Raw genomic sequence first — 24,266 nt, forward strand, 5'->3', positions numbered from 1 at the left:
ACCAGTGACCCACAGTGTATTTGTAAACCAATGTTACAGTTGTAGGCACACAGCCTCTCTCAGGGTGAGAAGCAGAGGACTGTGGGAAAGGCTCTGATAGGCGACAGAAGTTACTAGCAGCCGAAACATCACTTTATTGCTCAATAAATGTTTGCTCACGAAGTCTGTATATCTCACCTCTCTTGATGTGAACGTCACAGGACATACAAAGCCTAACATTTCACAAATGTGCAACATTTACACAAAATTTGCCAAAAATGTGTGAGCTGCAGTAAGATGTGAGCATTTTGAACATCTCTAGTGTAGAATATCAATGCATATCCCACAATATCCCACCAAAAGAAAACAAGGAAACCTACATCGATACATTAACAAACAGCAATAACTTTGTTTGCTTTCCTCTGCATCAATATAACTATAAATATAGGAAAATATCTTCGCCAATTACATTTAACAAAGGGCAAACTCAAATGGACATATGTGTTTTTTCAACCTCATCTGCTATGTAACTATGTATTATTATAAATGTAGGGTGATATACAGTATTTGAAAGCAATACATTCATTTGTATTTTACATTTTCACATTTTTAATCGAGAGGAGTACATTTTTTCTCCAAAACTGAAATAAGCATCGGAAATTTAGTTTTTTTTGCATCTTCCAATGTTAGCTAATTTGTTGAAGTTCCAAACGAGGTTGTCTTTAAAAATGCAAATATTTGGCAATTCAAAGGGGAAAAAAAGGAAAAAAATTGAAAAATGTAGAATATCCCAAAATTAAAAGAAATATGCAAAAAACTGTAGAGTATTCAAAAACTTGCACAAAAAATAAAGGAACGGATATTTAAAAAAAAAATGAGGGAATTGTCAAAAAAAATCTTGTGCTGACAGTGACAAATATCACATTTAGCTATAGTGTATGTAACGGGTTTTCTGGACTGGCCTGACCCCCCAATCTCATATTGGCCCCTGTGGTCTAACCAGTCCCCATTACAGTATGATAGTGTCTGGTGGTGCACCTTTTGGCAACAGGACTCCTGAGTCTCCCGCATGATGGTTTGTGGGGATTGCCAACCCAGACAGGCAGCTGAGGTAGTGTGCTTGAGTCCTACCTAGATCCAGTGCAGCGCCTCCACCTCATCAGGGTCCCTTCGGTCACTCGGGGATGGTCCTGGTGAGGAACTCCTCTGTGGTGCCCCTCTCTGTGCAATAACTCCATACTTGCACACGAGAGTGTCTTTAATCAGATGCATCTTTATTGGTACGGTGGGCCAGCTGCCCTCCACAATGGGGTGTATTCAGCCCTCCATTGTTCAGCTGCTTCCCTCTGAAAGGTTCCTCCTTTTCTAATGGAGTTGCTTCCACCTCTCCCTTAAGGAAGAATCACCAGCTTCTCTGTCTGCCTTGTGCTGCTAGACTCACAGCTCTGCATCAGACTACTGCAACAAGTAGTAGCAGTAGTCTGCAATGCAGACCTCCATGTGCCTCTTACTGAACAGAGGCAGCCAACAACAGGAACTCAACTGACAGGAACTGAACTAACTTTAGACAGTGCTGTGTCTTATATCACCTAGGACAGGCACATCTCTGATGTCACTAACCGTGGACACACAGCATGTTGTCACTTCCTATGGGACATATGACACCTCACCAGGGTGTGAGGGCAAACCTCCATGATAACTACTGGCATTCCTGCATACTTACCAGGTTTACTGCCAGCATGAGAAAGAGATATGTACACCAATTTTACACATGGCTACATGTACATTATGTGGTATGTAACCACATACAAAAGAACTTAATACTTAAACTAAATGTGCAGTGTGCAGTGAAGAAGTCAAATAAAGTGTTAGGAATAATAAAAAAAAAAAGTTTTGAAAAAAAATCAGAAAATATAATAATGCCTTTGCATAAAACCATCGTTCAACCACATGTCCAGTACCGAGTATAGTTCTGGCACCCCAGCTAAAAAAATGATAAAACATTTGCCCGCCAGGAAAGTTTGCTGCTGCCACGGCAGGTAATGTAGCCCTTAACCCCTTAACCTAAAAAAACCTTAACCCCCTAATCCTAAGTGTCCTACCACAGGGCCAAAATGGCCGTGGCTAAATGGCTGTGGCCAACTGTCCCTCGGCATCTGACTGCAAAATTGACACGGCTAAACAGCCGCGGCTAATAGTCCCTCTCTGTAAAAAGATTATGTCTACGTGCTTAGCGAGGACTAGTGAGAGGAGACATGTTAGAATTGTTCAAAATCTCAGATGGTGTGGGGAATCAAAAGCGATCTGAGATTCAGCAAATCACACAACACCGGGGCAACATGTGCCATACAGTGTATACACCAAATACCGGGGCAACATGTGCCATACAGTGTATACACCAAATACAGGGGCAACATGTGCCATACAGTGTATACACCAAATACCGGGCAACATGTGCCATACAGTGTATACACCAAATACCGGGGCAACATGTGCCATACAGTGTATACACCAAATACTGGGGCAACATGTGCCATACAGTGTATACACCAAATACCGGGGCAACATGTGCCATACTGTGTATAAAACAAATACAGGGGCAACATGTGCCATACAGTGTATACACCAAATACCGGGGCAACATGTGCCATACAGTGTATACACCAAATACCGGGCAACATGTGCCATACAGTGTATACACCAAATACCGGGGCAACATGTGCCATACTGTGTATAAAACAAATACAGGGGCAACATGTGCCATACAGTATATAAACCAAATACCGGGGCAACATGTGCCATACAGTATATAAACCAAATACCGGGGCAACATGTGCCATACAGTGTATACACCAAATACCGGGGCAACATGTGCCATACAGTGTATACACCAAATACCGGGGCAACATGTGCCATACTGTGTATAAAACAAATACAGGGGCAACATGTGCCATACAGTATATAAACCAAATACCGGGGCAACATGTGCCATACAGTATATAAACCAAATACCGGGGCAACATGTGCCATACAGTGTATACACCAAATACCGGGGCAACATGTGCCATACAGTGTATACACCAAATACCGGGGCAACATGTGCCATACAGTGTATACACCAAATACCGGGGCAACATGTGCCATACAGTGTATACACCAAATACCGGGGCAACATGTGCCATACAGTGTATAAACCAAATACCGGGGCAACATGTGCCATACAGTGTATACACCAAATACCGGGGCAACATGTGCCATACAGTGTATACACCAAATACCGGGGCAACATGTGCCATACAGTGTATACACCAAATACCGGGGCAACATGTGCCATACAGTGTATACACCAAATACCGGGGCAACATGTGCCATACAGTGTATACACCAAATACCGGGGCAGCATGTGCCATACAGTGTATACACCAAATACCGGGGCAACATGTGCCATACAGTATATAAACCAAATACCGGGGCAACATGTGCCATACAGTGTATACACCAAATACCGGGGCAACATGTGCCATACAGTATATAAACCAAATACCGGGGCAACATGTGCCATACAGTGTATACACCAAATACCGGGGCAACATGTGCCATACAGTGTATACACCAAATACCGGGGCAACATGTGCCATACAGTGTATACACCAAATACCGGGGCAACATGTGCCATACAGTGTATACACCAAATACCGGGGCAACATGTGCCATACAGTGTATACACCAAATACCGGGGCAACATGTGCCATACTGTGTATACACCAAATACCGGGGCAACATGTGCCATACAGTGTATACACCAAATACCGGGGCAACATGTGCCATACAGTGTATACACCAAATACCGGGGCAACATGTGCCATACAGTGTATACACCAAATACCGGGGCAGCATGTGCCATACAGTGTATACACCAAATACCGGGGAAACATGTGCCATACAGTGTATACACCAAATACCGGGAAAACATGTGCCATACAGTGTATACACCAAATACCGGGGCAACATGTGCCATACAGTGTATACACCAAATACAGGGAATAATCTTCTCACGCCCACTGGATGCTGTGACAGTAATTTGCATTAATGGCTATTGAGGAGAACTATATCTATTCATGGAGAGGAAGTCCCTGGCCCGAAGCTCGCTGCATAAACACGGCTGGAGGCGGGGGAGATGGGCTCCCAGTACCAGCCACTGTGGGACAGGATACTGGGCTTGCTGGACCATTTGATCTGACCCAGTACTGTCAGTTCTTGTGTTATGTGCTATTGTGAGTATGTTCTTTAAGTTGTACTAAAGTGAAAGCTCTTTGCCAAGTAACACATGGTTTATTTGTAATATGTTATTTATTATAGAACTGATTGAACATTAGAATGATTAGTTAACTGATGAAGGCTCATTTGGCCTTATTCGTTATCACTTGACTACTAGAACTGGGTTGCAGTAAATAAAGCTTTTCTAATATTTAATTCACAGATAGATAATGAGAAATCTGGGTAGATGAGATATAAATTAATATAATATATCAAATGATATTCTTGCTTAAATTAATTTAAATCCTAATGTTATCAGCGAAACGAATAGCTCATATGAAGGAGAAATTAAAAGTTTATAACTTACCTCAAAACCGGACCGGATTCCTGCACAGATGTTTGTTCCTCCGCCTGCCGTAGTAGGAAGGAGCAATTTTAGCGTCTCACGATTCGCCGGAGTGATTATTTGAACTAGTTGTGAAATGGGGGATGCAGAACTTCCGAATTTGACAAGCCCAACATAGGAGTCTGTTTCAATGATCTGAATAAGGAATATCTCTGCTGCCTGCTTCATTCGATTTATACGGTCATACTGCAATCGATGGAAAATATTAGTGACATACTGCACAAGATACAATAACTCTTGCTAAAAAAATCCTACACATAAATCCGTACACAGTTTTCTGCTATGCTGAATGTTATAATTAACAGGGGCGACCCTCACATTAAGAAAAGAAAGCAAACCTAATAAAATAAGTTTGGGACAAAAGAAAGGTGAAGTACTTCTGATAAAGCAGCAATCCCGCAAAAAAAAAAAAAAATGGAGCTCTGCTTAGACAACCCAGGCCATTCTCCATGAAGCATATCATTGGAATTAGTTCCCTTTAAGACTTCACATGTAACTGATCTAAGCTGATAGGAAATAGTAGGAAGTTCAGAACAACTTTGGATGTCCTATGAATATATATATCTTTGTGACCCTTGTTATTCATTATATGTTTTGGCACATTTATTTTGATAAATCTATTTATTTGCAACAATAATTTTAATATGATGAGTGTAAACAAAAAAGATTGTGCATTTTATCCATGTCAGTTTAAACTTGCTCCCTGGATACTGTATATGCAAACTGCTAAGCTAGTTTTAGGATACCGGTTCTAGAAAGGGATGTAGATAAATATCAAAGGGATGTTAACCTTCAAAATAAAGTTTCTCATTGTAAAATATTAGAATTCATATAGGTAGTAGGAAAGCTGTAGGTACCTATGTATAAGTTATAGGCCATATTTACTGATTGGTCAAAGCCATAAGACATCCCCTAAGAACAGGTTGCCGCCTCTGCAAGTGTGTATATCAGTCCCTCTCACAGCATCCAGATATCACAATGGATATGAAGTATGGTGGTATTAAGTTTTGGGCTGTGTGATGAGTGGTTGTCATACCCTGAAGACTGGGCCACATCCAAGAGGACGCAAAGAGTTGAGGTAGCATCGGTGAGGAGTGGATGTACAAGGCACCCCTGATTCACACGGACACCCGGCTTGGTTAATGACCATTAGTAGCTAACTGCCCCATTTCAGTTTCACTCCGTGGGGTTTCTGCTTGCTACGCCATAAGGCACCTTAGGACTCATTCAAATGAATGGGCAATGTGGTACCTTATGGCTTAGCTCCACTTGGAAAAGATGGCCATATATGTTTTATTGCACCTCATAATAAATACAGTCTGGGGACATAAAAAAATGACATTTTTAACACATAACCTTTTCTTCTCCTGAGGTGACACATAATTATTACATACACACCGCAATAAAAGAAAATGGGTAAGGAAACTTACATCACCCATGCTTCCTGAAACATCAAGTACTAAAGTGACCACTCTGTCTCTGTACTGCAGCAGTGAGAAGGATGGAGCCGGGATATTTGTGTTGGTCAGTGGAGCAGTAGACTTTATGTCAGTGGAATTCACGATGACTTCCCATGTGCTGCGGTAGTTACACATTCTGTTTTGCAGGGTGGGAGCCTCCGTGTTATGAGTACTCGCATCACAGAATTCAGACACCTAAATATAGGGAAATAAAATACTGTCAATACACTGCATAATAATAGTGCGATCCAGGTAACATGTATTATATTAATTAGCAGCAGCAAAACATACACGATCTGATCTGTATATTTTTCACATAATAGCATCAAACACATACATGTACTCTATACATGTGTCTATATGTGCGTGTGTGTGTGTGTTTATATATATATATATATACACACAAAAGGATAGAGTCCGCAGCACACTCAAAATGAAAAGTGGTTTAATCTAAGGAATACATCAGACAATCACAGAAACACTAGAGCGACGTACGTTTCTGACCACAAGGTCTTTTCTTGAGCTCTGTCTTCGGAAACCTCCACCATATTGCATATAGCAAATTAAAAGATCACTTGTGAGCACATACACATGTCTTGGGCAAGTCTGCAATACGGTGGAGGTTTCTTGTTGCCTTTTTCACCCACCATAGCTTAAAACGTGATGGTAAACCCTACAGTCTTGAAAATGCAAAGCCAGCAGTACAACCAACTTCACACTGATGAGACCCATTAAGGTTGAAACATGTCTGTGAATGGTTTCTCTGGCTTTGCATCTGATTCCCATGCTGTGCTTTAAAGCTGTGTTAGCAGCGAGCATTAGCTTATATGGGCTCCATGTAACAATGGATTTTAAGACAAAAGGTGACACACTGTGTGCTCATTTGCATGTCATTTCCCAGAATCCCTTACTGCAGTAGAAGCACTGTATGCTGGGATAATGGTGAAAGGCAGGGGTGCAGACCTGACTAAGACGTGAATGTGCTCACAAGTGATCTTTTTATTTGCAATATGGTGGGGGTTTCTTGGAGAGAGAGAAAAAAAGAGTGAGAGGGAGAAAAAGAGTGAGAGGGAGAAAAAGAGTGAGAGAGAAGAAAAGAGTGAGAGAGAAGAAAAGAGTGAGAGAGGGGAAAAGAGTGAGAGAGGGGAAAAGAGTGAGAGGGAGAGAGAGTAATAATAATCCACTCCAGCAGGAGCAGACACAAGACAGCACTCAAAGGTAAGTAAGGAAACTTGTATTCAAAAATAAACATAGCACAAACATGACCAACGTTTCGGTCCTCGTGGGACCTTCCTCAGGGTGGGGGTTGAGTCTAATGGCCAGTGGATCCCTTAAATACCCCCATATCCCCACCCAAATGACTCAACCAGAGTAGCTGATTGGCCGTGCATGAAGTCTCATGATCAGACCCAAAGTCGCTGATGTTGCACAATGCCCGTCATCAGCACAGCTGCATGATCCACAGGGATCAGAGTTGTGTATGCAGTACCATCAGGCCGCCACTGAGTTGTGTATGCAGTACCATCAGGCCGCCACTGGGAGGGAAGAAAGCATCCTCCGTAACCATGGTGCCGTGCTGCTGGAGACCGTGACGCCGTGGTCCATCGAAGAGTCCTCAAACTAAACCTAAGCAGCCAATGTGGACCTGACTTAATACAGTCTAAGTTCCTACGGCTTTGTGCCCCAGCCATTGCCAAACCAATTGCTTCCATAGTCAACTCTATTCTGTCTGCAGGTCATATCCCTAAGACCTGGAAAACTGCCAGAGTTGTCCCAATCTTCAAAAGTGGAGACAAAACCACTGTCTCAAACTACAGGCCAATCTCTCTTCTCCCAATACTATCCAAAGTCATGGAAAAATGTGTCCACTCCCAATTAAGCGATTACTATACCAAGACAAATTTCCCTAGCCAATTCCAGTCTGGATTTCGCCCCAAACACTCCACAGTAACTGAAAAGAAAAAGATGGTGCTAAGTGAGCTTTCAACAATGTAAGTAATGGTATTGTTATCACTATATAAAAGGAATGACACCTGCTGCTGAGGTATATTGGAAGGGAGTCTTCAATTCCCATACGTATATAAAGAATAGAAGAAAAGAAAATATACTTCAGCGCATGGAATCAATTAAAGAGAGAACCCTATGTCTCAGAGGCCAAGGTATTCCGAATAAGACCTCGCTCTAGATGTGTGTGGTACAAACAGTAATTTTAATAAAAATAAAACAAAACAAAAACTTGATAAAACAATTATCCCAGCTGGGTGCAGAATTACACCAACACAAAATTGCAATATTAAATTAAAAATAAAACATTCATCTTATACTTTCCAGAGTGAAAAGCGCCTGTTTTTTTAGAAGCTTAGTATAAGATGAATGTTTTATATTTAATTTAATATTCAATTTTGTGTTGGTGTAATTCTGCACCCAGCTGGGATAATTGTTTTATCAAGTTTTTGTTTTATTTTTATTAAAATGACTGTTTGTACCACACACATCTAGAGCGAGGTCTTATTCGGAATACCTTGGCCTCTGAGACATAGGGTTCTCTCTTTAATTGATTCCATGCGCTGAAGTATATTTTCTTTTCACCCCACCGTAACTACCCTGCTTAAAGTTTGCAATGAGATCCAGTGTGGAATGGAACGGGGACAACTCACTGGTGCAGTATTCCTAGATGTTGCAAAGGCTTTTGACACAGTTGATCATGCTATCCTGCTTAACAAACTCCAGAGCTCTGGAATAGGGAAGCATGCTTTAAACTGGTGTAGCCAGGGTCCCTCCAGTCCCCCTGTCTGCCGGTTTCTTTCCCCCTTGTGTGCGTGCTGCTGCGGGGGCGAGCGCGCTCCCGGTGGCAGCTGCGGCAGGACGCCGCCATGTTTAATGTGTTCGCGCATGTGCAAAGGCTTGTGCGTAAACAGCAGAGCAGTCGTGGGCGGCCATGTTGTGGTTGGCGCGAGGTTCACGCAATGCGCAGAGATTGGCAAGGGTAGCGGTGGCCATTGCATGTGTGCAAGAGCTCTTGGAAGTTGCGCATGCTCAGTTAAGAGGAGCGGCGGCCATTACAGCTTCAGACATGCGCACTAGAGATCGCGCATGCAGCGCTAATAGAGAAGAGGTCCTGAATGGACTACGATTCCCAGCAGCCTTTGGGGACTGCTCTTTCACCCGTATCACCTGCTGCATTGAAGCCAATAAGGCTGACAGATTCTCATGCTGCAAAGTTGCAACAATGTTGTGTGCAGACAGGGATTGTTCAGTCAGGCTGAGGAGACAGTGGGGGAAAGAAGGGGGGCAGAGAGCTGCGAGCTTATGCCTTAGGCCAGAAATCCCCAGGCTAGAGTTGAGGCCCTGACTCCCCACTAGTGAGGGTGGGTGTTCATAGGGACAGGCCCTTAAGTAAGGACCCTGTGCCCCTTCAGCTGTGTGCTAGACAGGGACCTAGTGACAGTACCTGTGCAGTTCCTTAGTGCAGGGAGAGAGAGAGGCCCTGTGCAGTTCCTTAGTGCAGGGAGAGAGAGGCCCTGTGCAGTTCCTTAGTGCAGGGAGAGAGAGAGGCCCTGTGCAGTTCCTTAGTGCAGGGAGAGAGAGAGGCCCTGTGCAGTTCCTTAGTGCAGGGAGAGAGAGGCCCTGTGCAGTTCCTTAGTGCAGGGAGAGAGAGGCCCTGTGCAGTTCCTTAGTGCAGGGAGAGAGAGGCCCCGTGCAGTTCCTTAGTGCAGGGAGAGAGAGGCCCTGTGCAGTTCCTTAGTGCAGGGAGAGAGAGGCCCTGTGCAGTTCCTTAGTGCAGGGAGAGAGAGAGGCCCTGCTGCAGTTCTTTAGTGCAGGGACCAGTGATAGTGTTGCTGCATGTTCCTGTAAGCGGTGTTGCTGATCCAGAGACTGTCCTTTCGGTAGGACGTTCGGCTGGACCTCATCCCACACTGAGGTACAGATCAGCGCTGGACCAAGCGACGCCGGTAGACCATTTGCGAAGACACCCAGGTGTAGAGACACCTGGGCAGGTATTTACAACCTTCCACACGTGCACCAACTTTAACTTGCTCCTCACATGTGACAGGCCTGTTCACACACTTGGGTGGGCTTGGACTCTTTGGACACGAGGTTGGGAAGGGGGTGTAGGGTATAGCCCAGTTAGGGGCTAAGGAGGTTATAGCCCAGTTAGGGGCAAGGTTATAGTTACCAGCTAGTGGCAGAGGGTGGTACATATATCTTGTTGTGTATTGCTGATGTATGTGTTAAGTTACATTCTGCATATAGTAAAGACCGTTGCTATTTTACATCCCGTGTATGTGTTCATTTGTATGTGTCCTGCGAGGAACAACTCCCGCTCTGCTGGTAGCCAATGCAGGTGGAGGCGCTGCACCATATAGTAAGAGTAATTCACCCCAGGTTCCCCGTGGCGGAAGCTCAGCCCTCCTGGTTGCCAAACAGGTACAGCACCACACTGATAAGTAGTCAGATACACCTACCCACCTCAATCTCACTTAGGGTGGGGGTAAGAGGGCTACACTGGTTTCATTCCTACCTATCCGGTAGATCCCAACATATCCCCTGTTTCTCCATAAAGAGGTTCTGGGACTGCCTGTTACTTTCCTTTTTCCTATTATATAGAAAACTTTAGAAAGGTGATTGCTAATGTTGCCCACGATAAACCCGTTAGTTAGATGTATCACTCACGGAAGACAGAGCCTGCATGTACATGATGGATTCCTTGGCAAACTGGTTCTTCTCGGGCACAAACACACAGCCTTCTTCATACAGGCCAGTTTTAGGGTCAAAGTTGCAAGCTTTCCCACAGGAGTTTCCTGGACATTGCATTGTGTTAGTGCCTATAATATCCTCAGAACACCTGGCACAAAGAAAGAGAATATATTATACTTTCAAAATATAATTAAGTTATGTGTTTTTTTATTTTCACAGTGCTTCAGGATCTCATCCAAAGTGGAGCAATGAGAGTAACTTCAGACAACAAACATATAACTCTAATATTACATTTAGTCAAGAAAAGTCATGTGCTGCAATACCTTCTGGCACTGAAGCGGTTAATCAACTATACGGTTATGATCTATAAAGCAGTGGTGGCAAACTCTGGTCCTCAGGGATCACAAGCAGGTCAGACTTTCAGGATATCCCTACTTCAGGACAGCACAGTAACTCAGTCGAAGACTGCACCACCTGTGCTGAAGCAGGATTATCCTGAAAACCTGACCTGTTGGTGGCCCTTGAGAACTGGAGTTGGCCACTCCTGATATAATCCATCATATGTGTGGTTGTTAGTATCTGAAACACAGCCATGTGGGATGGGTGGGCGTAGGGTGAGCTGCCTAGACACCATGTGAAAATGCAGCTGCTTCCAGAGCCTTCTTTGGGGTACAGGCAAAGTACATTTGAGGTGGGCATCCATTTGGGTAGCCCTGCTTCAAAGTATGGTAGGAGTTTGTATGGGGATATAATGTAACTTTCTGACCCATAGCATTGCCAGGTGGCAGACCTTAAAGCCACAATCCCACCCAAAATGTATATTGTTTTAACAGGATTGGAACCAGGACGTTCCCCGGAGCTGAATTGTGCTATTTTCGACTCCGGTTCCGCCCGGTTTCCGAGATACCGGTGAAGATACCGGCATTGCTTTAAATGGCCTTACAATAGGAAGCAGCAGCAAATTACATTGCGGGTTCCTATCGGCTCGTGGGACCCACGGGATTTAATTGGCTTTATGGGGTTTATGCATCAAGAAAGTGTTCTGCGCTGACTCATTTGCGTAAAAAAACGGCTTTAAGGTGACAGAGAAAAGCAACTCGGAAACACGTCAAGCAGAGTAACGCAAGCCGCATATTTCTTAATACATCGGTTCCGAAGGACCCCGTGGTTTTAACCCTTAAACAAAGCAAATCAGCCATCTTGCTGCTTTAAATTGCACTTTTTACGAGTTAAAATGCTTGGAGGCAGATTAGGGTTGTTGCTCTGGTATAAGGTATTAATAAAGCATTAATTTAAAAGTATTTACACAAAAGCCCCAAAATAGTATTATTGTGCATTTTATATTGTTTTCCCCCCTGTTATTTGGGCAATGTTTCAGTTCACCTATATCCTGGGCCGGCTTGGAATTTATCAGGGCTCGGTGCTGGGGGAGCGCGCGGGCCACTTACCTTGAGTCATCTCTGGGATATCGCGGCGTCATATGATGTGACGTTGTCATGGTAACTTGACGCCGCAGTGTCGCAGAGATGAGACGCAGGAGGAGAAGCCGGAGAGAAGGTAAGAGGCAGTTACAGAGGCGCCGTGCTCTCAGCAATCCGGTGCAATGTTGTGGGGAAGAGCGCGGGGCCTCTGTAAGTGTGCGGCCCGGTGCGACTGCACTGATGGGGCCGCCATCACTCCGGCCCTCCCTATAGCGCATAGATGCGCAGTGCACACGTATTATAAACTGCCTGGCAGCCTTCCATTTTTGTCTGCCCCCCGAACTGTCTTTATACACTGAGTGGCAATACATGTTAGGCCTCGGACATGGTATCGCAGACCGCACTGAGTGTTCGCGTCCATGCGGCGCGCGGAAGGCGGCGCGCGTTGCGTGAGAAATCAGTTAAACTGATTTCTCAGTGCGACGGACAGGTCACGTGAGCGGTTCGCCCAATAAGTGCGAACTAGCTCCATGACGTCACTAGGACCGCCCCCAGGAACGACCCCCACGGCTTGTCTAGTCTGGCCAGGAAAGCACCCGCTTTCCCTCCGCATTCGTGCGCCTCCGCACGGGAGAAGGCACCATGTCCGCAGCCTTAGGCTGCGCTTATAAACAAATGCATTGCCGCCGTCGCTTTCGCTTATAGTAAGCGTGGCGCGACGGATTGGTCGCGATCACTGAAAGACATCTCAATTTGATTTTCCAGCGACCTTTGCGTCGCCGGCACTATAAACGCAGCCTTACAGCGCAATAACAGCTGTCTTTAGTAAATTATATTATGGCTTCAATTCCCTTTCTCTTCCATTATATATAAAATAGGGCAAGAGACTAGGGGGGAATTTGTAGAGAAATTCCAAAAGGATTGTAGGAAAGGAATGTGAATGTTATTGTTTACTCAGTATTGGGGTAATTTACTGTATGTTGCGTGATTTTGAGTTCTTCTACATTTAAGGAGGTGGATGTGTAAAAAATATACAGTATCTGCCTACTAATTTTAAGATTAGCAGGATTATGTCCTATTACTTATATTTACATTTTGTTGCATCCTGCGATGCATATTATAATCCCAAATAAAACGAGTGTGCTGTGCCATCAACTTTGTGCTAACATACAAATTATACAGTATATAGATATTGCTGCGTTTTTATTGGCGCATTTCTATATTTTGAGGACTGAATTAATAGCATGTAAAGTAAAATAATACGAAGAATAATACCTAGTCGCTTCTACTTTAAGACTTCCAGCAATATAATAGGGTGTCTCGGTGTTGTACTCATCGAAAACTCCCCATCGAAGGTGAGCCCATTCATGGACAAGCACTCTCCCTGTAAAGACACAAGATAAAGAAGTGGAGTTGCCTGTCTGTAAATAAAGTGGTTTTCTTGATAAAGCTTCTCATGAAATTGTATTCTCTCCCACTCAGAGGATAATCAGTATCATGCTAAATATCAGACTGCCAGCCTGGTTCATTTTTCTGGGTGACCAGTGAGCTTAAGAAACATGGTTATCTCTGACTTATCATCTACAACTCCACGTTAGCAGCTTTCGTTCGGTTGACTGAATACTGTTTAAAGTTATTCAGAACACTTGATATTAAATTCGCAACTCCCATCTATCTCACGGTCCTGATTCATTTCTTAGCTACGGTACGTGCCTGTGTTTGGGGCAATTCCAAACCCCAGCTTCTGTCTGGCAGCTTGCAAAAAAGAGCTACTGTACACTATCTGTAAGGCAATGCAGAAGCAGGCATCCTCTATCTCCCCATTCAGAAAACCTGCCTCTTGCCTATCACTGAACTTTCATTCTTCTTCCTAACCCTAGAAGTGTTCCAGGATCAGAAAGTTCTCATCCAACCCAATACCAAGGATTCCGCAGATGTAAAGGAGGCACACACAATGACTGTAGAAAAAAAAAATCTACATTCTTGAAGAACTTTCCTTAAACCAACAACATTATCTGGGAGGTTTGGAGAAGCCCACACAGAGTCACAATATACCATTTTACTTTCAGAAGCTTTTATTTTCACATGGATTTAACCAAATAATACACAAAAGTCACTGATTAATTGTAACAGGGGCTCGCCACAAACAGGCGGGGTCCGGGTGCACCAGAACTGGAGTCGATGCGAATGCCTTAAGTCTCTTGAAGGCCATTACAGCCTCAGCATGCCATTGCAAAGGATCGGCACCTTTGCTGGTCAAGGCTGTGATAGGAGCCAGGACTGAAGAAAAGTTCTGTATGAACTGACGGTAGTAGTTTGCGAAACCCAGGAAGCGCTGAAAGGTCTTCAAATCGATGGGACGTGGCCACTCCAGAACATCCTTTACTTTAGCTGGGTCCATAGCCGAAATTATATACTCCAGGAAGGAAGTGCTGGACTGGTGGAACTTGAATTTTTCTAGTTTTGCGAATAGATGATTCTCCCTTAGGCATCTTAGGACTTGCTTCACGTGACCTGGATGTTCCTGCGCTGATTTGGAGACAATCAAAATGTCATCCAGTTATACGATAACGTATTTGTCAAGAAGACCCCAGAATATTTCATTGACAAAGTTCTGGAATACTGCTGGAGCATTACACAGACCGAATGTCATGAAGGCCATTTTCCACTTGTCGCCCTGGTGAACCCGGACCAAGTTATATGCTCCTCAAAAATCCAGTTTGGTAAAAATGGATGCTCCCTGCAACCGATCGAAAAGTTCGGAGATAAAGGGTTAAGGGTATCACTGATCTTACCGTGAGCTTGTTTAAGCCCCGGTAATCGATACACGGCTCTAGTGATACCAAAAGAAAGCGCAAGACACTCATAGTATAGTATTTAAAATATAGTGTATTCATAAAAAAGGTGAGGTATGCACGTACAAGAAAATAAATTCAAATAGGCACGTAGGTATAATAACCCCTGTGATAGAGACGGTCCCACATCTGCAGCACAGAATCCCAGGGAACTGGATGGTCGTCCTCTCCGAAAGGATCCGGTCCTACTTCAGGAGTGTCACTGGTGTTCAACTACACACCTCCGTTCCTCCAAGATGATCGGATGTCTAAGTCCAGATAGGGTTCACCTGCCGTAGAACAGCCTACCCTGTGGGTCTGTGGATCGCCTCACTAGCAGCACGTACTCGCATACGTCTGCCTTCTGTTACTTCAGTGCAGTGCTCCGCTTGCGGGAGGGAAATCTCTCTTGCCGGTTGGCTGAAACTCGGAGTGACTCCCGATATGTCACAGCCTACAGCTAATCACAGCTCCAGCCCCAGGAAATCAAACTTCAGGGGTCTCAGCGTCTCAGTCTCAGGGATTAGAGACAACGTACAATAGATAAGCCTTTAAGCTGTTATTCAATGTCCAGGAAAGTCCAGGAAAAGCTTAACTGAGCAAAGAGTACCTGGTGATATATATCACAGCACTCAGAGAACAAACTCTAACACGTTTCGTTATGCTAGGTCACTTCCCTGAATATCATATCTATATCTATAAGTCTGAAATAATGTTTGTGTGTGCATATCTTCCCCCTGTGTGATTGGCCCTGTGTTCCCCCTGTGTCATTGGCCACGGACGCACCCCCCGCCCTCCTCACCCCACCCCTCACATTGCACCTCTTCCCCTCACTTGGATTAGGAATCTCACTTCGCAGGACCATCCACAACACTACCACCCGCCGCTCCTCGGCGCCAGCCTCACCTCTCCCCCACCACCAACCCCCCCTCGGTCACACCACTCTGTGTCCCTGTTTCTCGCTGAGGCCCCCTGCCCCCGGGTATCACCTCCACCTGCCCCCCCCCCCCTGGGTAGCGCACCCCCATGCCCCCCGGGTGTCACCCCTCCCCCACTGCCCCCTGTGTCGGTCCACCCAGGACCCTGAACCCCCACCCCTTTCCCCGGTGCCCCCCTGTCACATGCGCACGTGTGCTCCAGCGACCTGGCGGTGCACGTTGCACATGTGCTTCAGCGACCTGGCGGTGCGTGCACGCTGTGGCTCCAGCCTGCGGCTGCTCCCGCTCATCGAGCACTTCAGCCTCCTCCCGACGCCGGCTTGCGACCGTTCCGGGTTGCCGTGCGCTCGGCGGCCTCCGCTGCATGCTCCGCCCCCACACCCAGGACCGACCGGTCAGAGCGCCCGGACAGGAGAGAGGCGCCTTCTGGACCGGTGGGAGCGCGGAGACTGGACGGAGGTGGGGGGAAAGGCCGGGTCCTCAATGCAGTTGTTGTGGGTGCCCGAGGACATTTGTGTGTGTGTGTGTGTATGTGTGTGACACGGTGTGTGTGTGTGTGTGTGTGTGTGACACTGTGTGTGTGTGGGACACTGTTTGTGTGTGGGACACTGTTTGTGTGTGTGTGTGACACTGTGTGTGTGTGTGAACTGTGTGTGTGAACTGTGTGTGTGAACTGTGTGTGTGTGTGTGTGAACTGTGTGTGTGTGTGTGTGAACTGTGTGTGTGTGTCTCACTGGGTTTGTGTGTGGCACTGTGTGTGTCTCACGGTGTGTGTGGTACTGTGTGCTGCAGAGGTGGGGGAAGGACCACAGCTGCGCATGGGTGGGGGTAGGCGGAGAGAGACGAGGGGAACGGGGGGGGGGGTGGCGGGGGGAAGGAGCGGGAGGTTTTGGTCCCGGGCAGCGCCGGGTCTCTCAGCTAGTAGATAAATACAAATAAGTAACCTGTGGGCTTGTCACTTTAGCTTTATTACATGGGTAACCTAGAACTTCGCCTGCTGACCTAATCATCTTAAACTACTAAGCATGTGTAACAAAAGGCTCCCATTCAGTGGACCCACTCACAGACAGCTGTTTCTTTTAACCTGAAAGACTTGGTAAAAAGATGTCCACAACACGTGATTGCATATTTTAATTATACATTAGGATTCTCTAAAACCTGCAACATACTTTCAAAACAGTTAGTATAACTATTAATGGAATTACAGGTTTTGAAGCCTCTATTAATTGAAAAGAAATTAAAATTTACCCCGAGGGCCATACACTGAGGCCAGTTTGTCATCCAGCAAGAAGCTCGGTGTCAAATGAATGTATCTTCCCGGTTCCCCACAGCCTCCATATTGCAAAGTGTACGGGTCCTCTCCATACTTCAGGAAAGGGTCAGCAATAATAACATCTGCCTAATGAAGTAAAGGATATCTCAATAAGAAACAGCGCAGCGCTACAGGTAATTATTTATTTTACGGTCTGTTTAAAGCTAAACATGGGTTAAGCATTCTCTCAGTAGAGTTGTATTTTTTGTATCTATAGGCCGGGCCGGATGGGATGTTTAAGGGGCTCTGAGCAGTCACATGTGCGGGGCCTCGACTCTTACATTCTCCGGCGGCATCTCATCTCCTACCGGCATCTCATCTCCTCCCGGCATCTCTCCCTATATGCTCTTGTCATTATGGCTTTGCATCATCAAATGGCGTCACGTTGCCATGACAAGAGGATGTCCCGTTGTCATGGCAATGCAAAGCCATTTGACGTTACATAGCCATAATGATGTGGGAGATGCCGGGAGGAAAAGGTAAGAGTACGACAGAGGCTCCGCACTCACTCCCATAACAATGAGGCCTGCCCCTAAACCTTAATAGATCTCACTCTACGGCGGGACCATACCCCATCCTGAGGTATACTCTGTCCCACAAGGAGCAGCCACATTCCCTTTTGTATCAACATTGCCCCTTATTCCCTCTAGAGTGTAAGCTCTCTGGATCAGGGCTTCATTACCTCCTGTATCTGTTTGCCCTGTTTGTCCTTATTTGTATGTTATTCAGTTTCTGTAATTGCTGTCACTCTGTAACCCCCACTGTACCCCTCTGCGGACTATGTTAGTGCTTTACAAATGTATATCTCTATTTATATAGCACTATCCATGTACACCGCGTGTCATGGCAGTAATACACGTGTTCTTTTCTTGGGGTTGAGGAGGAGCGCAGGATAAGCTCGTGATATGCAAAAAAATATAAATATATATAGTGCAGATGGTAATTCACTGCTACAAAAATGATAAAAAACGTAAGAAATGAACTCACAAAAATCGTGTTAAATCACTGCATGTCAGAGATCCTTCTCTCTCTGACTGGAGCCCTTTGTGTAACTGGAGTCTGTATACCTCTCAATGAAGTGGATGATATGCAAATAAAGGAAACCACAAATAGTGCATATTGTATGAACTATACATATGTATTAAACACAGATATTAAGGAAACTCACATTTTCCATAATTAAGATGGGTAGTGGAGAGAACCGCCGATAGAAGGTTGGTAAAAAGTAAGCTGCTGCTCGGCGGTTCTCTCCACTACCCATCTTAATTATGGAAAATGTGAGTTTCCTTAATATCTGTGTTTAATACATATGTATAGTTCATACAATATGCACTATTTGTGGTTTCCTTTATTTGCATATCATCCACTTCACTGAGAGGTATACAGACTCCAGTTACACAAAGGGCTCCAGTCAGAGAGAGAAGGATCTCTGACATGCAGTGATTTAACACGATTTTTGTGAGTTCATTTCTTACGTTTTTTATCATTTTTGTAGCAGTGAATTACCATCTGCACTATATATATTTATATTTTTTTGCATATCACGAGCTTATCCTGCGCTCCTCCTCAACCCCAAGAAAAGAGTACTCCACATCCTGGGATTTGGAACGGTCCCACCAGAGGAAGTTGAGCTGCTGTTGTACACTGTATTTCATTTTATTTATCACTTTATGGTGTAAGGTTTATTGTGTGTACTTAAGGTGTGTCACTTATCACACTGATTTATATACTGTTTAGGAAGCGCCCAGTCCATCCACTTCCCCCACTCCCCCACCCACTGTTACCCAGTAATACACGTGACCTAATAATAGAACACAGAATGCGAGTAAGCGCTTCAGACTTAAAAGTAACATTCGGAAAAGGAGTCCCTGCCCCGAAGAGCTTACAATCTAATTGGTAAGTAGGGAGAACTTACAGAGACAGTAGGAGTCTGTTCTCTTTGCACGAGGTCAAGGTCGGTGCATATGAGATATATAGTATCAGAAAAGAAGGGGGTGTACCCGGGCGCTCCTAAATGAGAAGGGTCTATCTGCAAAATGAAAAATTGCAACACAAGTGCCAGTGCTCCATAAAATAATAATATAGTATAATAAACAGGGGAAATTGAAATATATGAAAAGGTAAATAAATAGCAGCTCTACACCCTTTTGATGGACCGTCAAAGATCTCCGATTAGTCCTCTCCATAGAATTGCACATATGTGTAAAAATGAGTGAAATCTTGATGATTTGTATCTGTGCAATACTGTATACCTTTTGTAGACATATATAAGGTAGTCTCAGCCAGAGGAGCTATCCATATGCTTCTTCAAATAGGTGTGTGCTTTAAGTTGGGTCTTAAAGGTGGAGAAAGAGGGTGCTAGCCGGATATTGAGGAGAAGGACATTCCAGAGGTGTGGGGCAGCGAGTGAGAATAATAATAATATATCCTTAAGTACAATAAGCAGATTTCCATTACATCTTACCTTATCATATGTTTCTGTTTTTGACTGTGTATAGTTATTGCTTTGTGACCAAGACAAAGGGATTAAGATTTTTGCACTCCGTATAAAAAGCCGTTTCTTTGTCGCATGAAATAAATAATTTGTAGCCTCTTTCACCATATTCTTGCACAGAAAATGAGACAAAAAAGGACATAGATTAATTTAAATGTATTGAAACGTCACACTCTAAAAGCATCTGTTTGTCAATCCCTAGTAACAATACACTCTGGATAACAAATTAATTATGTCATAAGTGTTTGCAGAATTCCCAAAGAGGGGGTGCTGGAACCCAGAGGCGTAGCTATAGCCCGGGCACAGCTTTCGGGGGGCCCGCTCTCCCCCCGCTGTCGGCGGCCCGGCCCCCTGCCCGCACATTCATTCCCTGCAGCAGCAGGAAGGACAGAGGGAAATCCCTTCCTCTGCAGGTGGGCGGGGCCTGCGTCAAACTTTTGGAGCTGCGCCCCCCTGATTGCTCTCCCTCGCTTTCGCGCCCCTCTCACCTTGTATGGCGGCGTCAAATGACGCTGAGGGGTCACGTGACCCCATTGCCATGGAGACAGACGTGTGACGTCACTCATGACAGTGCAGCGTAATTTGACGCTGCGTTGCCATGGCGACACATCGCCGAAGACCCGGCTGGCAGCAGGTAAGTGAGTTACAGAGGCCTTATGCCTCCCCCGGCATTAATTTAAATGATGTGGGGAAGAGCGCGGGGCCTCTGTAACCGCCCGCCCCCCTACAAATTCTCCCGCCCCCCCGTTTGCGCACCACTGATGTAACTAATAAGAATTTGGATGTGCGCTGATCTCCTGTTTTTTGCTGTGAAATGATTTTTTGCTATGGGATTTATACGGCCGTCCAATAGGAATCTACAACCGATGGTTCCTATCTTCCCAGGATTTGTTTTAGCTGGGAGAGATTTAACTGTAACTTCACCCATAAGTATCTCGGAAACCAGGGTGTCCCCGGAGCAGAAAATAGTGATGTTTTGCTCCGGAGATTCCCGGTTCCCACCCTATAAAACAATAAAGGGGGTTAAGAAAAACAAAAAATAGGAGGAACTGCTCTTTAAAGGCAAGTTATCAGAGTTTAGTGTATCTAAGTCTTTATACTCATGCGTTATTGCAGTAATATATACACAATGGCAACTGATTCTGGATTGCTGGATACTACAGCACTTAGTGAGAATAAAATATTTCAAGGAAAATAATTTCATTTTGTTCTTACCTGAATATTTTCAATAATTCTGACATCCTCAGGTATTCCTGGATTAATTGCAATGACAATGTCTTCATACCCACCATTATTAAGTTTAACCATAGAACCCGTAGCCGTGTGTAACACCTGCAGTGCTAACACTAAAGCAAGCACATTGCAGGGGGCCATTGTGTCCCTCCCCTCACTCCTTTTGCTAATGTACTGTAGGCTTGCACAAGCTATTTATACTCACGTAATAATACTTTATCTCAACTTTGGTAAGGACTTTGTTATATTGTCTCTGTTACTATTGGTGGACATTGTGGTTGTCATCAGGGTTATGCTCATTTTTTTTAAACATGGTGATTAATAACACTGGCGATAAAATATAAGTTAATATTTACAATGAGGGAATAAAAATAGATAAGAATTTCTCCTGCATATACTTCCTTGTGTCATCATTTCATTTCAGAACAGAGATTTTGCTTCCTGCAACCTGTTGCTGATGCAGGAATTATGCACAAGTATCAACACCTTCTCAGGTTCCTCTTCCTTGGCCCTTGTGTGACCTTGAGGTCCTTGAACTTGAGAAGCCAGTGGATAATTACATGTTGCCCAGTCATCCTGACAGCATTCATCAGGGCCGGACAGAGACATCACCGCACCCCGGGACAGTCGGTGGCCAGACCACCCCTTAATCTGGCACTGGCGCTCATATCCAGAAGGATGGAGACATTCATGGCGGCAATCTCCAGTATTGTTTTGAACCCCATCAGTGCCCATTAAGGAGGGCAATTCCGTGAGACACTTTCCACTGTCGACGACGCCCTTTCAAGTTAATGGACTGTAATGTGTCTCCCAGCACCGGAAGTGTCCTATGGTAAAATGGGTCCAAATGCTTCTAATCTGTTACATGTGTGCTGGGGTTTAAAATACATTTTTTACGTTAGTTCTTTTGATGGACGGTTTATTTATACCTTACTGTAAAAGTGTCACCCGTAAACATTTTGTAATGTAATTTTAGAAAGATTATAACGTCTGGAGAGCTACTTGTAGGTATGCTTTCTCTATATTCTTTATCCAGCAACATCATCAGGCCTGAAAGCATATTGCAAAGGTCAGATAATGCTTAGGGAAAAGGGTGAAGCATGACTTGTTATATGTATGTGTGCTTCATGATGTGTGCTATATGTATGTGTGCTTAATGACGTGTTATATGTATGTGTGCTTCATGACGTGTTATATGTATGTGTGCTTCATGACGTGTGTTATATGTATGTGTGCTTCATGACGTGATATATGTATGTGTGCTTCATGACGTGTTATATGTATGTGTGCTTCATGACGTGTGTTATATGTATGTGTGCTTCATGACGTGTTATATGTATGTGTGCTTCATGACGTGTGTTATATGTATGTGTGCTTCATGACGTGTGCTATATGTGTGTGTGCTTCATGACGTGTGTTATATGTATGTGTGCTTCATGACGTGTACAATAAACAATAAAGGGATTATCCTCTTAAAAGGACTTTGTATCCTTGTAAATGTCTATTGCTGTACTTTGTATCATCATGAAATTGTTTATTTGTTATATTACTCAGTGTATGTAAGTGTGAAAAGGTATCCTGGGGTCAGATTCACAAAGCTCAGTTTGGTGACTTTAAACCAACTTAAAGTCATGTTATGCCTAATGGTCTATCTATAAAGACAGGAGAAAACCCTAAAAGAGGGATAAAAGGCCCCTGCTGTGTGTACAAACTCTGGTTAATGTTACAGATGGTATGACCTTGAGGTTGGCATCGGGAGCAAAGATACTAAGTTGTGTAAGGTAGTGGAATCAGAGAAGCAGGGCCGCCAACAGAAATTGTGGGGCCCAGGACAAACATTTTAAGCAGGACTTCCCATCATGTGTCGGCGGTATTGTGAGCCTCCCCCAAATGCATACAAAAAAACATCCCCACCCCCCAAATATATACAACCCCCCACCCATCTCCCCAAATTCATATAAAAAAAACACCTACCCAATATATATAAAAAATTATATATATATATATGAACAACAAGAAAAGAAAGCGTCCGATCCTAGTGCAGCATGAAAAATACAATTTAATAAAAAATGATAGAACCAACAAATGCGAACTCACAAACAAATAAAAGGTAAAAGCATGTAATGAGTATACTCATTCGCCAACCGCCCACGATATGCCTCTGCTTGCACGCCGATCTCTCCCTCCGTGTAGTCCCAGCTCTTCTGAACCGACATCCGGCAGGGGATACAGGAATAGCACAGCCACGGTGTAGCCCGGAAGTCCTCCACACTCTCAGCGTGATCCGGATGTGAAGTTTATTGCTTGTGACCCCGCAAGGCAATGGCTGGTCGAAAACACCTCAAATGTTCCACAAGTGTCCGTGGTGTATAGGCAGTGACCAATGAGTATATAAGTATAGCAATAGCTTAGAAACTCTCTTCCCTACGCGTTTCTACACTCTAACGGTGATTTCATCAGGGGATATCCGTTAGAGTGAAGAAACGCGTAGGGAAGAGAGTGTGTCTCCAGAGAGTGCTTCAGTGTGTCTCCAGTATTCCTAACCCCGGATGGGAGAGACTCACAGCTTTTCCAGTCTTCAGCTATATATATATATATATATATATATATATATATGTAGCCCTTTTTCTGAACCTACCTAAGGAACTACCAACCGCTGACTAGCACCTGTGGCTCCAGGAGATCTGAGCCTCCGCTGACTGGGAGCCTGGGGTAATACACACTCATAACATAGCGCAGCGTCTCCACTTACCCAGGATCCCTATTATGAAAGATCTACCCTGAGCAAGAACCATACCATACATTGTGGAACAAGCAACCTTTTACTACTTCTTGTCTGTGACACCTCACCGGTAACATAACATTACATGAAATATACTTAGATCATGGCATTGACATAACTTCACATCACATGATAACCATTCCTATACTAAAGTGGCTCGGCCACACCTCAAAGGGAATATCGTCCTGTACATTGGTGGCTCTGCCACGCTCTCATAGAGTATGTCCTTATGAACTTGGAAAGAATGTTATCTATCCGCTAGCCACCTGCTAGTGTCTACTTAAGTTAATGTTAAGGCGGGATCAGCGCCTGATGACCGGTGTCGGTGCACTTGCTGTATACCAAATACCTCCCGGTCACGGCGGTGACCACACCTCTTCTCAAAGGGTCCGTCGCATCTGTTCCAGACCTCCCGCTGTCGCTCGGCTCCACCGTCTGTTCCCAGACAGCGA

The 24,266-nt window shown here is 44.6% G+C and overlaps 1 protein-coding gene across 1 annotated transcript in view; it reads right to left on the reverse strand.

Annotated features, from left to right (window-relative positions):
- Nucleotides 1-21,210, reverse strand: part of LOC142503446 (calcium-activated chloride channel regulator 1-like) — a 45,863-nt gene extending 24,653 nt beyond the window's left edge. The window contains exons 1-7 of the mRNA XM_075615621.1: nucleotides 21,015-21,210; nucleotides 19,770-19,910; nucleotides 17,242-17,392; nucleotides 13,497-13,605; nucleotides 10,777-10,948; nucleotides 6,073-6,297; nucleotides 4,604-4,828 (exon numbers count right to left, since the gene is read on the reverse strand). Coding sequence (XP_075471736.1) covers nucleotides 4,604-4,828; nucleotides 6,073-6,297; nucleotides 10,777-10,948; nucleotides 13,497-13,605; nucleotides 17,242-17,392; nucleotides 19,770-19,910; nucleotides 21,015-21,173 — 1,182 coding nt within the window. The 5' untranslated portion in view covers nucleotides 21,174-21,210. The remainder of the gene's footprint in view (nucleotides 1-4,603; nucleotides 4,829-6,072; nucleotides 6,298-10,776; nucleotides 10,949-13,496; nucleotides 13,606-17,241; nucleotides 17,393-19,769; nucleotides 19,911-21,014) is intronic.
- Nucleotides 21,211-24,266: the final 3,056 nt, after the last annotated feature.

This window comes from Ascaphus truei, chromosome 10 (genome assembly GCF_040206685.1).
Source record: "Ascaphus truei isolate aAscTru1 chromosome 10, aAscTru1.hap1, whole genome shotgun sequence".
Taxonomy (NCBI): Eukaryota; Metazoa; Chordata; class Amphibia; order Anura; family Ascaphidae; genus Ascaphus; species Ascaphus truei.